This window comes from Rhodnius prolixus, unplaced genomic scaffold, assembly GCF_049639745.1.
Source record: "Rhodnius prolixus isolate KJV_2025 unplaced genomic scaffold, Rpr scaffold_5, whole genome shotgun sequence".
Classification (NCBI taxonomy): Eukaryota; Metazoa; Arthropoda; class Insecta; order Hemiptera; family Reduviidae; genus Rhodnius; species Rhodnius prolixus.
Genome location: NW_027411624.1, coordinates 9,177,118 through 9,193,065, shown reverse-complemented (window position 1 = coordinate 9,193,065; position 15,948 = coordinate 9,177,118). Strand labels below are relative to the sequence as shown.

General features: G+C 32.5%; 1 protein-coding gene across 2 annotated transcripts in view; it reads left to right on the top strand.

Annotated features, from left to right (window-relative positions):
- Window positions 1–700: 700 nt before the first annotated feature.
- RapGAP1 (Rap GTPase activating protein 1) overlaps window positions 701–15,948 on the top strand; it is a 325,082-nt gene continuing 309,834 nt past the window's right edge. Inside the window, exon 1 of one of the 2 annotated variants that reach the window (XM_074137179.1) lies at window positions 701–958. In XM_074137179.1, the coding sequence (XP_073993280.1) occupies window positions 922–958 (37 nt within the window). In that variant the 5' untranslated portion in view covers window positions 701–921. The remainder of the gene's footprint in view (window positions 959–15,948) is intronic. The other variant, XM_074137182.1, reaches the window with a different exon arrangement.

Sequence of the window (15,948 nt, the reverse complement as noted above, 5' to 3'; positions counted from 1 at the left end):
GAGGGGGGCAATTAGTGAGCGAGGTATGGAATTAGTTTGATCACGTGGAGAGGAGTGTCAACAGCCATCTGTCAACAGTGGGTATTTCTTTTGGGGTTGGAATATCTTTTAGCCCGTATGTTTTTAGGCTGGTCTCAACCACACAGTTCTAGTCTTTACTTGTCAGTTACATCAATCGTTTGTTCTGTTCTGACATATTTACTCGTTGCTTGCAGTCTCAAATTTAACTTAAATACAAAGCTGAAATCGTCTCGAAAAATAAATTGATAAAACTAAAACAACAAGAGAACATGAATGGTGATTGTGTTCAATAATTTAGAAAATTAACCTTGGCCAAAAAAAACGCTAAAGTTGGCCTTGACAATCAGCTGTTAATCAATAAGTAATTGCATGAATTTAAACAAGAGAAAAATGGCCATAAGAATAAATGTGATCCCATTTAAATTCATTTGAGATAAAAATGCGCTGTTTAACAAATTGCCAGAGCATAAAGCAATTTTTTATTACTTCTCTCTTTTTTTATTCCTCCAGAACTTTAGAATAAATAATTACTTAATCTTTTTTTTATTTTTAATTTTTGTTTGCACTATTACTGAATTAAAGTCGGCATTCTTCGGGTTTATCCGGCCGGCATTTAATATCTACCTCTTTGTCTCATGCGCTTTCCTTCTCTCTCTATCGGTAACTAGCGACTATATCGGCGGAGCGTTCTCTTTTAGTTTGCTAGACAACCTTCTCCAGTTGGTTGGTGGTGATAGCGAGGTTTCATTTCTTCTCCTTGTCTCTCTCTCTCTCTCTGTCTCTCTCTCTCCAGTTTATTGGTGTTCTCCTTTATCTAAATCGGTGGAAAAGTGTTTCGTTCTTGTTATCAACAATTTCTTCACGCTGTTTATCGTCTTGATGAAAATATGATAAAAGTGCATGTTGCTGAACAACACGCACAAGAAGATATATCGCAGTAAGTGCCGATTATAAATTTTTTAAAATTTTTCGTTTTATTAAATTATATTTCGGTAAAAATGGTTATATTTTTAGAAATTATACCATCCAACCTTGAATTTCAGCCATTATTTAAAATCACTTTTAAAACGTGCTTAATAGAAAAACAAATTTAATCTAATTTGACTGAACTTTGAAATATAAACGCTATTATTATTATTTTTTTAAAGTTTACAATGAAGGGTTTCGTTCAAGGAACGCCTTAATATCTTATTTTGTCTCATCCTCTTCGGTGGATGATTTGTCTATGGTTGATATCCAAATGTATTTTCTCCGGTGGCAGTGTTCGAAACAATGATTTTTTTGGTCAATATTTGAGGATTGCATTATCTGCTGCTGCTTCTTCTTCTTCTTCTTCTTCTTCTTCTTCTTCTTCTTGAAGGTGATTGTCAACAGTTTGTAAGATGGTTTTTTTCATTTTCGTCTTTGTAATTAGCCCTGTTGGTAATTTTACCCTCTATAGTTGATGTTTCCTTAATATCATTATTTTTTTACGTACCCTTTCACATTTTTGTTAACGATATAAAACTAATAATGAGAAGAAATAAAGTAAAGATGCCTTCAAAATTGGAATTTAAATTTTGTAGATTTGTTAATTCTAGTCATTTTTGTACCAAAATATTTTTTTTTTTTTTTGCAATTACTGGTATAAATCGCAAACACTTTAAACGATTTCCTTGCATAATCGTCCCCATATTTGGGAAAAATTGAGTTATTTAGAAATAAAAAGATCTGAGACAAACGTTACAGTTTAAAGTGTAATACAAAAATGCATACAATCCATCAAATGCATTATATTAGAAGCGATATCTTTCTAGAACTTTCTAGAAAATTGTTCCATTTAAAATTTACTCTAAGATTTTTTTTGTTGCTCAAGTCTCAGTTGTTGTTATTAAACGATTATTGGAGTTTTTTTTTGCCACCTGCTGTAATTTAAATTATATTTCATATTATAACCCTTCTCATCGTTTTGCTCATTTAAATTAAATTGAACTCGCACACCAAAATGCGAAATCTGATTTCCTATTCGATTATAAAATTCCAAATTTAATCATCGATATAATATTATTGAAATATATCTTAGATTGTTCCTACTTTCTTATTGCCATTTAACCATTTAAGCTCTCAGCGTGATTCTGTCCATCTGTAAAACATATGTCGTAAACTTTAAATAAGATTGAATTAAAAATGCAACTCTGGAGATTTCATTTGTTTGGGAATTGGTACCATTTTATGGTTTAGAAAAAAAGAGATACCATATTGTACTTTTACTAATTTTTATTCTACTTATCTGTAAAAATTATTTATAAATATTTTGAATAGGTTATTTTATTAAAAAATTTAGAAATTTTAAGTTAAAGTTCCAAGTTCAAGTTATGTTTGTGAATGAATACAGAATAGAGCTTTATTTATAGAGATTAGTGCACTTACGGAACTTACAATCTTACTATCTTACTGTTACATTTTCTTGACAATTTTTATTATAATTTTTTTTTTAAATCTTGAAACATACTTTTTTAATTTTTTGAAATCTCGCTCTTTAGAGTAATGTAAATAAATGTTTCCGATTTTTCTCGTACCGCATATAGCGTTAATAAATTTGATTTTTTAAAAAAACACTAGTTTTTTTTAACTCAGGGGGGCCAACAAAACAGACAAAGGAAAAAAAACAAATTTTCCTCAAAACGAGTACTTTCGGCGACAATTTGTTACAGGAATTTTAACGTAACCGCAATATTTATTCTTTTTTTTACCGGAAATAATAAGAAATGAATAAAAATAAATACGCCATAGGCCTGTTTTAATAGATATTAATATCATATATAAATAATTTATCAATATTTCGTATAAATAATTAATTAAAAAGTTGAGCATATTAATAACGGAAGTTAGATGATGTTCTCACGTTAAATTTGAATTAATAAGAGTAGACAATTTCTTCTATTAAACATAAAATTAGTGCTCATGTAGAAGGCAGGGTGCTGTGAGGTGCACACTCTAGTAAACTGGGACAAAATAAGCCTTAACTCTCCAAGGAGGTTATTTCCTGTTATAATTCTAACCTTGACCTTAGTTAATAATATTCAAATATTTACGTTACTTACAAGACAATTTTTTTTTTTTTTTTAAACAGGCCCTATATTAATATCATTACCAATATCTTTTAACATATTATTATTAATAATATTTTTTAGAAACTCTCCATACAATAATTTGTTTAATATTCCATTATTATGATTAATGACGTATTAGGAAATATTTCCGTTAAATAAATTTTGTACTGACAATATTGTTGTTAATAATTGGCACCCATGACAATGTCGTAATTAGTTCCATTATTTCGTACAATAATTTAGCACGGCTAATGAAGTTTGGCGGCAAAATAATGTTAATCAATTCTCAAATTAGCCCATAATTTATTTATTTATTAAAACTGTCCGATAGGACAGTTGTATAAGGGTTGATCGTCAAAAAAGAGCACAAAAAAGCGTAACGTTGAAAAACACCCAACTTTGACAATTTTTTTCTCTTTTTCTATAAAAGATAAAATTCCCAAATTTTTTTTAAATTATAGGGCAAACCCTCCTTTATAGCTGTAATTTTTTTTGCAAAAACCCAGATTTGATAGATTTGTTTATTTTTGTGATAGGTCTTGTTGTTGTTACCTTTTTTGTAAACTGCGTAGCGCCTAAACGCGTGAACCGATTTTCATGAATGAGGTGTCATTCGACTCGGAATTTTATGTAGATGTGCGTTTTGGGGGTCTCAACGCTGTGCCTCAAACGGGAGAGGACTTAGCCCCCTTTATGTAAGGCCCCCTCCAAAATTATTATTACTAATTACTCTGTAAATCTTGGCCCAAATTTCGATAAAATTTGGTAGGATGATAGGGTTAGGGCTCCCCTACGTAACAATAAAGCGAATTTATTAATAAAATTAACCGGATGTTTCCATTCTTTTGGTGAGAAAAATATGGCGATTGGGCCAAATTTTATTTATTTTGGAATTTACTACCGGGATAATCGATTTTCATTGGTTCTTGTGTGCGGAAATTGGTGACTGTAACTTACCTTCTTTGATTTTCCTTCAATTAGATTATTTTTTTTAAAAAAAAAATTCTTTATTGTACCCGCGCAATTTGGAATTCCAGGAACATTCGATTGAGGGCGGCACTTCTGTGTTTGGGAGGGAGGGGGGTTAGGCACTTGAACAAGTAAATTTAGGATATAACTTTGTAAATCTTAATTTAATGAATGATATTAATCAGTTCTGTGATTAGTGCATACTGAATTCCCAAGGCGGAGATCCAAGGATCGAATTTAGCTGCTGGCCCTTATATTTTCTCTTCCTAGGAGCACTTTACATCTCACTGTCCGGTGATGGATGCAAAGAGAGAACAGGTTCGAAGGCCGGAAGTGTTCTGAAAAAAAAAAAAAAACTCTGAGCGCCAATCACCTCTGTTTGTTCACGAGCCTTAAATAAATAAATAAATAATCAAAAAACAATAAATTATTCAGCGTAAATTCGCACTGACTTTTAAATCGATTAATTTCCAAAGAAAATTTGTAACTTCCAAGGAAGTGGCCATGTGAACTAAAAAAGTGCACATTGCACTTGGTACAGACTTTGGGAACTGCTCTCCTCTCTTCGTTGCATCATAAAATGCAGATTTTTTTCTTTTTCCTTTTAACTCACTTTACTCACAAACAACTTAATTCCACATGAGTTGCACGTTCACTCGATTGAAAAGTCTCGCGCCCGTGCGTACGTATGTTTATGGTGCTCGTAGATCTTTTTGTTTCTAAAAATATTGACCTCTGAAACCAATGAGCAGCGTTTAACTTTGTTCTCTATCTCTCTTGTCAGTAACATTAACTTTAATGTATCTTCTATCTCTTTGTCCCTGAAGTAGCTATGACGGTATTTTAAACAATTATTACATAAAAAAACGAATATATAATGTAACGTAATAAAATTGATAATGGACATAAATCCAAACACAGAATCACTAATTCGATTGTGATGGCTGGAATTTATAAATTATCTTATAAGATAATCTTATGTGATAAAAAAAAAAAAAAAATTTATAAGCGACCATTTGGGCTGCCAACTGTTAGGCCTAAGCAAACTGATGGAACAGATTCCGTTATGACACACATCTCTTCTTCCATCACTGCCACCACCAACATGCAGACGCACATGCTTTTACTTAATTGGACAAGATTCCTGACGAACACCTAAAGCCACCAATAGTAGTAGTTTTAACTACAAATAATAGTTGTTTTTACTACTAACTATCTAAACATATGGCGCTATCTATTAGATTTTCTTTATTTATTGTCGCCTTCTTTATTTTATTAATTTCTTATTCTATTCACTTCTAAAAATAGTGTTTTGAAATTATTAATAATAGTTTTGTTTGCCAACATGAAGGAAGATTTTTATCGATATTCTTCTTATTTCATCGTATTTCTTCTCTACATTTAAGGCAGAACTATTGTAATCGTGCCTAATTTGAATTTGAGTGATCACCGGATATATCTATTTTAACTTCCCTTGAATACGAAATAGTAGTTTTATTCTATTGTATGCAAAGATGCGCCCAGGGGGACCCCCTCCGAAAATATATTAACAAATTATACTTATCCCAATATATGCTATAATAAAAATTTAAATTACTTGAATTAGGGGTGTAATTATTTTAGTTATAATTCCATGTTAAGACGCTAACTTATCACTACAATACGGTAAAGAATTCATTGAGAACTGATAAATAATAAAAGAGATATAAATGTTTGAAATTAGAAAGAAATTTGTAAACAACCAAAATTGAACCTTCCATATCTCATTAACTATTATCACCATAACATTCTAATTTATCCAGTTATAGAGCTAAGTTTTCTCTACAATTTGGTACGGAATTCATTAAAATCTGAAGAATAGAAAGAGAGATACAAGAACTGTTCATTAATTTTGGTGACTGAATCATAGTTTCAATAGGAATAAAAAATTAATGCCAGTTTCAGTCATTATAAACATTATTCTGCCGAGCTTTCGACCTAGGGACTAGGTCATCTTCAGGGCTAATTTACAATGTACTGTTTTACATCATTAGAGAGTTTGTGTGTCTTCTGTCTTGTCCTGTTCATGGACTCGTTTTCTTCGTGGTGTATCCAAAAGTGTGTTCCACTTCAGTGAAAATGTTGATTCGATTGGCCTTCGTCTTGTAATTATTGTCCATTAATTTTGGTGACTGAATCATAGTTTCAATAGGAAGGGTTCATGAACATACAGGACAGAAGACACATCAACCCTCTAATGATGTAAAATAGTATATTGTAAATTAGCCCTGAAGATGAGACTGAAAATGGCATTAATTTTTTTTTAAGAACAAGAATATTATCTAAAAATGCCTTTTTTTTTTTTGCTCATTTTCAGCAACTTTTTTCTCGAAATCTAAAAAGATCTGTTGTTGTTGCAAAAAAATTACTCTTTTAAGCGAGAATATGCCCTATATTATGGCAAAGTTGGGTGTTTGTTTTGAATATTGCGCTTTTTCGTGCACTTTTTTGACCATCAACCCATTCACAACTGTCCTATCGGGCGATTTTAACTACGTAAAGTACACCAGAGTAGTGCAATATGACGAAATCATAGTTGAAGTCGAATTCTCTACTCCAAACTGATCTGAATCTACCACTCACGATGGATGTAAGCTCGAAACCGGTCAGGGATACAAACAAACATGTCTTTTATGACGGATATTGAGTCATATTTTCAATAAAATTTTCCGTTTTAGGTGATGTCCAAGTAGTATATAAATATTCTCTATTTACATTAGCGTACTAATCTAGCCACCGCTGACTAGATAGATAATTACTGGTGAACAAAAAGAAGATAATTATTTTACTAAGTATTTACTAAATAAAACAAAATAAAGAAATAGATTTTGCGAAAGCTAAAAGTGTAAAGATTAGCCATTAGGTACTAATTGAGTCACTCATCTTCAAATATGGCCATATCTTCGTGTTCAGTTTTTTTTCTAGTTGCATATGTTCTCAAAGTGTCTAATTTGCATATTGATTAGTTATAACAAAAAACAGCTCCCCCTCCCCAAATTTGACCAGCGCATCTCTCCTACCAGCTAATGACTGTACTCCTAAGTCTTTTATCCATTAAGATATGTAATTTCCAAACATCGCGTGTGGGGGGACCTAATTTTAAATAACGGTTTAATTTACTTATTTTTTACCCTCTAAAAATTTTCTTTTGTAGTTTGTGACCTTAATAAAGGCGAAGAAATTCAAATTCAAATAAATTCAAAATTTTGTAAAGATTATTTCTTCAAAAAGGATTTATCTGTGTATCTTGAGATACTTGATTTCAACTTACTCTGGTCCCTAATTGAAGAGCTTGGTGCAAAAAGGAGTTATCTACAGTTTTTTAAAATTTCTAGTAGGGGCAAAAAAACTAAATATGCTTTAAGATGTATTCCTTATGTTGTGTCTGCTGTAATGATTAGTTAATATATTGTGATGGGGGTCATTTTTGGGGTTCAATTTTAACTTTCTGGGGCATTTTTTAAGCTTGCTATAAGCAAAAGTTATTTTGCAGCTAACTCTTTTTTTGCACCAAAATCATAATTTTCAGTAAAACTTGAGTGTACATATTAAGTACTTTAGTCAACAGATTTCTTGTTTTTGAGCTTTTAAGTGACATTTTGTGTCTTGTCGAAGCGAATGTTAGATATATTATTATGCCTGTCAAAAAGAAAAATAATAATATCTACCTAATATAAACATTAAATAAACCTAATAAATTTTTTTTTGAATATATAGGTTTCGTGACCGTAAATTGTTAAACTTGGAATTCTAGGTTAGCGGAGGAATCGGTCAAATAAAAAACAAACTCGTCTCTTTGCCAACGTTTCGACAAATATATTGTCCTTATTAAAAATACAAATTATTTGTAATATCTAGGCCCTGAAGAGGTCAATATATTTGTCGAAACGTTGGCAAAGAGACGGGTTGTTTTTTATTTGACCGATTCCTCCGCTAACCTAGAATTCCAAGTTTAAAAAAAATTTTGTTTGATTGATTGCGTCATCTTTTCTGTTTGGAGCAAAAGAAAGTTATCTGCAAGTAGAAAACTCATTTTTGCTCCAAATCTAGACCTAGGTTAGAGAATAAGTAATAATGCACCAAAAGATGTAGAATAGGGGGCGCCACTAAACACATTTTCTGAAAAAAAATTTAGATAACTCCTTTTTTGCACCAAGCTCTTCAATTTGAAACTGAGCTGTAAGATATTAACTGGAAATTCTGGAGTTCCCTTGGCTAGAAATAAAGTTTTGAAGAGCATAAGTTTGGAAAAACGGAAACGCTCCTCACTCTGTGTTCTATGAATATCATCGAAAGTCGTCAGAGCTTCGACTTCCAAGTTTTACGTAATTTGTTTCCGCTTTTGTTGCTAACGTTTTGGCCGAATTCTTCAATTATGCTGAAGTAAGTTTTCAGTATTTTCACTTTTACTTGAAAATTATCTCAGTTTTAATTCAAGTTTAACGGATTCAGTTTTTTTTTTGAATAAATAATTAAGAAAATAATTAATTTAATGAGCTGGCCTGTGATAATCTGAACAATTTGAACAATCGGTTTTTTAAAGATAAAACTATGTACTTTTGATACAGGATAATATTACAGAATTGTTTACACATGATATTGTGTCCGTTTCCGCTGCAGTTATAGATTAAAAAAACAAGAACTTATTTTTGGCGCGAAGATATGCACATGTAAAGGGAAATTGACTAATTTCAGAAAGATAATTTTTTCCGGAATGAGTATTCGACAGCTTCGACTTTTCCTTTAGCTATGTTTTCGATTGATTACGTATTATTTACAAGTTTATTCTTGTAAATAAAATTAAAAATTCTGGTTCATCCAGTATTGTGAGGAACGTTATTTGGAGAGAAGATAAAATGCCAAAAAATTATTTTAAAAAATCAGAGAAAACGTATGTAAATTTTAAGGGAAATCTTTGGAGTCGTTTTCGGGAAAAAAAATCGAACGAGAAAATCGATTCATTTAAAGTAAGAGCCTCGATTATGACAAAAAAAAATTTTTTTTGGCGAGTTTCCTAAACCGGAACACATAATCTCACAAATCCCTACAATAGATCGATTTCTTAAAACCACCTTCTTAACAGAGGCCTTGAAAAAAAAGGTACTTCCGTTGAAAATAAATACCAAAATGTGCACTCGAATGCAATAAAACGCACTTATACTGATGTTTTTATGAACGTCAGACCACTTATTCTCCCAAGATATCAGAACTGGAGTGTACTAACCTTGGCGTAATTTATGGCAAATGCTGACCTACGAAGTTCTCAGCTAAACAGCCTCTCCTCTCCACATCAACTCCAGACACAGCAATACTGTGATAAATGTCCAAAAAAAATAACGCGGCGGAAAACGGCGGCCATCTGGAAAAGTTTGCTTCAGCTCTCGGTCTCTCTCTCTTCGTTGCATCTTCTCTTTGCATTTACGTTACCAACTTCAGGCTCTCTTTTATCTTTCAAAGTATTTTACTACATTGTTTTGATTGCAACAATCACGTTTCAATAGATCTTCCACTCTGTAAGAGACCAGTTCTATGCTATTGGTTAATATATTGATACATTAGCCTATTAATTTAATGGCTTTTATTGCAGTAAACAGCAGAACCATTGCTGGCATAAATATAAATCTATCAGGTTGTGTGTAGAACTCTTTCCCTTTCTGTCTGTCTGCTATATATATGTATTATGCACGTATATATTGCAATGCTTTGTTGTACTCGTATTCCGTATCCCTTCCCCTAGATCCAGCTCTTTCTAGTGCATGCTCTCCGTAAATCATAAAAAGTGGGAAGGAATTGCTAAATATTCTTATTAGATGTATTGCATAATAAATTATTATATATTATATATTCGTAGTATCAGTAACAGGTCTATGAAATAAAGTAAAATACACACTGTAGAGGGAAATCTTCTCATAAAGAACTCCCCTAAAAGTAATTTTATTAGTAAAATGTATCAAATGAAAATCTATCTGTACAATAATAAATAGTTCGAAATTACAGTAGAGCGTTACAGCTGATTTAAAAAGAACAAATTGATTAATCTACCATTGACCAAAGATGAAAGTCTTTCTAATTGGTCAGGTATTTAGTAAACATTCGTGCATGTTGTTTGAATTTCGCTAGCGAACGGATTCTAAGATTGGAGGTCGTTGAATTGGGAAAAAAAAATGATCGAAACTGCCCGTGGAATTTATTTTAACGATATGGGATTGATGAAAGATGAAACCAGAATGCATTTTGGGTCGGAATATGAGCACTTCCCCCTAATCTTTGTGGCTACGGAAGGAAGATGTACCCTCTTTGCGCTCCTTGACTCTTCCTTGAATTTAATTAATCCCACAAATTAAAGAAATCCTTAGGTTACTGTTCATTATTTTTGGTGACTGATTCATAGTTTCAATAGGATTAAAAAAGTAACTGCCAATTTCAGTCATGATATATTTTTATTATGCTGAGTTTTCGACCTAAGCCAGGGATGGCGAACCTTTTGAGACGTGGGTCAAATTTTGTTCATTTTTTTTTTTTAGTACTAGCTCTTGGGTCACTAATGCCCATTTGCACAAGAGTTAAGTTTAAAAATTTTAAACTGAATAGTTTCAAAACTAACCATCTTCAAAAATTCAGTTGGCTTAACGGGTAAAACGTGACGAAACAAGTGGCTATGGAAGTCTCTTTTTATAAACATAATTGAACAAAACCTTACAAAAGTGTGTTTTATCTGAAGAAAAATCTAAATATGGTTATTTGCTTTGGGTTGTCGATTTTTTTAACAAACAAAATATGAGTAAAATTAAACATTTTATTTGATATTTTGTAAACACTTTTGCTTTATTTCAAATACTACAAAAGCGTTTGTCGTCATTTGCGTTTTAGAACTGTAATGATCAAACTAAAGGTTATAGATAGCATTTAAATTGCTTTTGTGTCAATGCGTGATTGAAAAAAATAAAGATAGAATATAAATTATCCACACAATTAGAAAATCTAAATCAACCTGCGTGCAAATAAACAAATGGTTGCCTAGCAATTGTGGGTCAGTGTCTGACCCTCGGGTCATAGGTTTGCAATCACTGGACTAAGTCATCATCAGGGCTAAATTTACAATTTAATATTTTACATCATGGACTACTCAGTTCATGAACAGACAAGACAGAAGACACCCCAACCCTTTAATGATGTAAAATATTGCATTGTAAATTAGCCCTGAAGATGACCTAGTCCCTTAGGTCGAAAGCTTGGCATAATAAAAATATATCATGACTGAAGCTGGCAGTTATTTTCTCATCCTATTGAAATCCTTAAGATTATTAGAAAAAAAAAAAATCATCAAATATTTTCATTATATTAATTTTCTTGCACACACCGACGGAAAGCAAAAATCGTAGACTGCAGTTCAAACTTACTATTATAATTTTCGCAAGTTATTGGCTGGACATTTGGTATGAGATACCACAGACAGACCAATGTCTACATTCATCCACAGCCGCCGTTTTACCATTTATTTTTGGCAACTATCCACTGCATGTAAAACAGGAACTATCCTTCTTTTATTTACTATGCATTACAAATAGTTTCCAACAATGCAGCAGTATGTCCTTTAGAAAGAATGTATTATACATAAACATGACAGCTACTATTTTTTCTTATTTTTGATTTCCTGTAACCTGGTAAAAAAGTCAAAAAATAATTTTAGTTGACACATTCTCATGATTTTAACTCAGTGCAATTTATTATAATTACAAAAATTATCTTACCCAGAATTACGTTTCGCTTTTGCTGCATTTTGAGATCGTATTTAGCAGGGAAGCGCATCCCATTTAACTGGGATAATTCTGGCTGACTCTAAAGTATTTACTACGGAGTAAATACTTCTAACGAACTTCTCTGAATGGCAGACATTATATTTATTTCAAGGATACTTGTGAACCACATGTGAATCTGATGTCCCAAAACAGGGGACGTGAGAACACGTTGTAGAAGATGCTGCTTCACTTTGGAAATCTGGGGAGATTAATTTAGATTACAAATCTTAAATAACATTTTTTCTCCCAAGTTCATGAGTAAATTTGGGGAAGCTATTTTTTTTTGGAAATGACGTGTAAATTTCCCAATAATATTTTTTAAATCTAGTCTTCATTGGCTAATCAACTTTTGTGATTCTCTTGATTTGAGAATAGGGGTTTAGTATCATGTAGTCTGTCTTTCAGTGCGAATAAAAGTATCTCAAAAATGGAAAAAATTAAATAAAGTTGACACATTACGTTTTGAGAAGGCTGTGAATTCTTGAAATCCGTAATTTTGAGTGGATCGTAATACCTAGTTTAGTCAAGAGATAGTTGAAGTGTAGTTCTGTAAATGAATTCCTTATTGTCTAAAGTGGTGTTTTATGGGAAACGCCGGAGTGGTAAGCGAGGGCCAATTTTGAAAATTGTCAATTTAGTCCCTGATTTTTTTAAAATTTTACGTTGGCCAATGAAGTATGACGGTAGAAGTACTGTTGGCCAATCATGTTATTCTTAAATTTTTTTCATTAGATATTATCAAATTCCATTGGCTATTTAATTTTATTTTTTTAAATAACTAAATTGCTTTAATTAAAAATGGGTTTAAAAAAAAATTAAGCCTCAAGGTTAGAAATAATGATAGCTTTATCTTGCGCGTTGCATCTTTGACCTCAAAGTAATTGCTCTTGTTGCACTTACATCGCCACATCGCCATAGAAGATAAGTTCTCTTATTTCTCATTTGTTGTCTCATTGTAATAAAACTTGAAGGAAGTGTTGACTGCAAATTAGTTTAATGGAAAGTTGCAATAAAATGCACTAACCTAATAAGTAAATGTTACTGGTCCTGTTAATTGAGGCTTATCTAGTATTCTTCAATTATTGTTTTATTTTCTTTATAATGACTCAGTTACTTCTCCATAAGTGTCTGCCTTTTAAAAAAGGGAAGTAGCTAATTATTAAATTAAGCTTAACCAATGAAACTACTGTTATGTGATTCTAAAGCGAGAATACTTGATCTTTTTTATCTTAATGTATAACTTTGGAAATAGATTCTAAGGAAGGAAGTAATATTCTCTGCAGCTTCTGCAACTTGCACTTGTCCTACTCGAGCAGGAATTCTGGCAATCGGACCGATTTTAGACTTTGATTTCCCACCACAAATATAGTTTTTAAGGTGTTCTGAGAATGGAAAAGTGGTTCTATTAAATTGGTAGATTCAGTTTTTCATTTTAGTTTTCTTTTCCACTTCTACGAATTTCTTTAAACTTTGTACAACAAATTGCGCATACTTATACACACACAAATGCGTAAAAACCACTTTTTTTTGGGCACGGTAGTTCTTAAAATAGATATTTCTAGTGGAAAAATTGTCATCAAAAATTTCCTAGCTCTCTCTCGAAGAAGCGTTAAACAGAAATAGTAAGATGTAGAGTAAGGTTGCTCAAGTCGTACCCTTTAAAAAAAAACGTTCTCAGAAATCAGGGAATATATTAGTAAATACATACTTGTGGGTATCATTAGAAACCTTAGTAAACCCTGATTTTATTTATGGCAAAAAAATTAAATAGTCTGCGCACATTTTCCTTAAAATCCTAGTTTTTTTTTTTAAAAAAAAAATGACATTACGATTATTAAGGTTCGACTAAGGAAACCAGTACCATAGATTAGATTAGATTATCAGGGTGGGACCTATGCCCCACGGCATCGCAGCCAAAAAAGACTTATTGTGCCAGCCCCTTCTTAGTTCTAGTAAGCGAACCCTCCCCTGCTAAAGAGGTTGAGGACTTTTCCTACTAGTTCTTTTTGCGCTACTATCTCCTTTGGTCTCAAACTTCCAAAGGTTTCATAGCGCAATCACTCGATTGAAACGCAATTGAACAACAGGTGAGAGGCCGTTTCCTCCTCTTCCTGACACAATCTGCACAACGGTTCCGAGCTAATAAGCCCCCACCTTGTACAGATGACTATGCCCTATGTGTACTGTGTAAATGTATTGGGGTGTAACGGTATATATTGTTCATGTTCATATTGTTAGGCTAGGATACCTGCAGGGACGACAAGTACTCTGAAAAAGTGGCTAGTCCACCTTAAGTCGTACCACCTACAGCTTAAATCTTACCTCAAACTAAAATTAAATAAATATATGGTTTATTTTCAAATAAATATATTTGATACGTGTACTTGGAGCCAGCAACTTTAAATTTTGCCTTTATTTCTCTCGAAATCTGACGTGTTAAGTAGGAGACTGAATCTGAGACAATAATATCGACCACCGGCCGGGTCGTATATACTATATACTGCTGTACTTTTTGTAGGGATTATATTTATTTCATCCCATTTTCTAGGGACGTATAATTATAGAGTATTCTTCATAACGTTCTGCATAAACAAGAACTAGCTTGCTTGGATCTGAGAAAAAGCAATATTATTAATATAGATAAGCCATTATTGTAGAAATACCTTCATACCTGCGATGTAACTATAGTTCCTTATTGCTTATCCACAGGTAGAATAGCTCTAATTCAAGGTTTCTTATAGAAAAAGGTAATTATAGTGTGCATTCAGTTTTGTGGCTAATGGTTTGCTTTTAAGAGTGAGATATGGTCCACGGACAGTCCCGCCTCCCTCTTGAAGCTTGTAAATATTTCTCTGTTAAACTATAGCGGATATCATGCGCATATTAAGTGAAAATTACAGTTTTGTATCTAGAGATAGCGGCTGGTGAGACTATTTAAAGCGTTAAAAAAAAAAGCCTAACTTTTGTAAATAGTTTTTGCAGAAATAAATAGTTAAACGCTTAACCACTAATATGATCAAGAGTCCTTATAAAAGAGCGAAAGACCCCTAGTGAGTCACTGGGTCCATATCGTGACTCAGATGACCTCTTCTCTCCTACGAGAATGACCTTTCTTTCTTTTTTTCTTTTCTAACTTCACCCAGACTCGCTCTGCGGTCCACTATTTACTCTGGACGGTCCAAGCTCTTTCCTCCTCTTCCTTCTGCTCTCCTCTTCCTTCTTATTCTACTCCAGCATTATTTATAGTTGGAGTACTTCCTGTTGTAATCTTTTGCTCTACCACCCTCTCTACACCCTCTACTTTCCAGATGGTCTATTACAGTTCAATTTATTTGCTGTATCATGATCATGTGAATATGGCTACGTACTTATAAATAATGCAAAATAAAAGCCGAAGTAAAGATATAATGACCTCGCTCCCAGAAAATGACTCTCTAACAAAATTATTGTTTTATTATACGATTTTTAAAATTTCTGTTTTAAATCCAACCCATTTATTGTTCAACTTTACATAATAATATTTTATCTTTTATTATGTTTTAATAGATAGTAAACCTTATTCAACTTTTATGTCTTTCTTTTCCACTTCCTTTTTTAAAACCGCCTACAGTTATTTTGTTTTACTTCCTGTTCCAGCTAGTTTTTTGATGCTGGTGGTCAGCGAGTGTCTTGTGTGTTTGTAACAGGAAATCGTAGAAAGTTTAAATTTGTAATTTGAGCTACGATGGGGTCCGACAATAAGCTTTTTAAGCAAAATTCACTAAAATCGGAAATGCCACTTTTAAGTATCGATATCTTTGTAGTTTTCTTTAAATCTAGGCGCCACGATAGCCGAGCGGTTATAGGCTAGACTCGCAAAGCTAAGATCTATTGTTGGTTTAGTGGGTTCCATTCTCCCGGTCTAGGGGCCTTGGATTTTATTTAATGGTTAATATGAGAAATTTATAGTAAAGTATGTAAGGCGGTTATAGGCTAGACCCGCAAAGGTAAGATGTATTGTTGGTTTAGTGGGTTCCATTCTCCCGGTC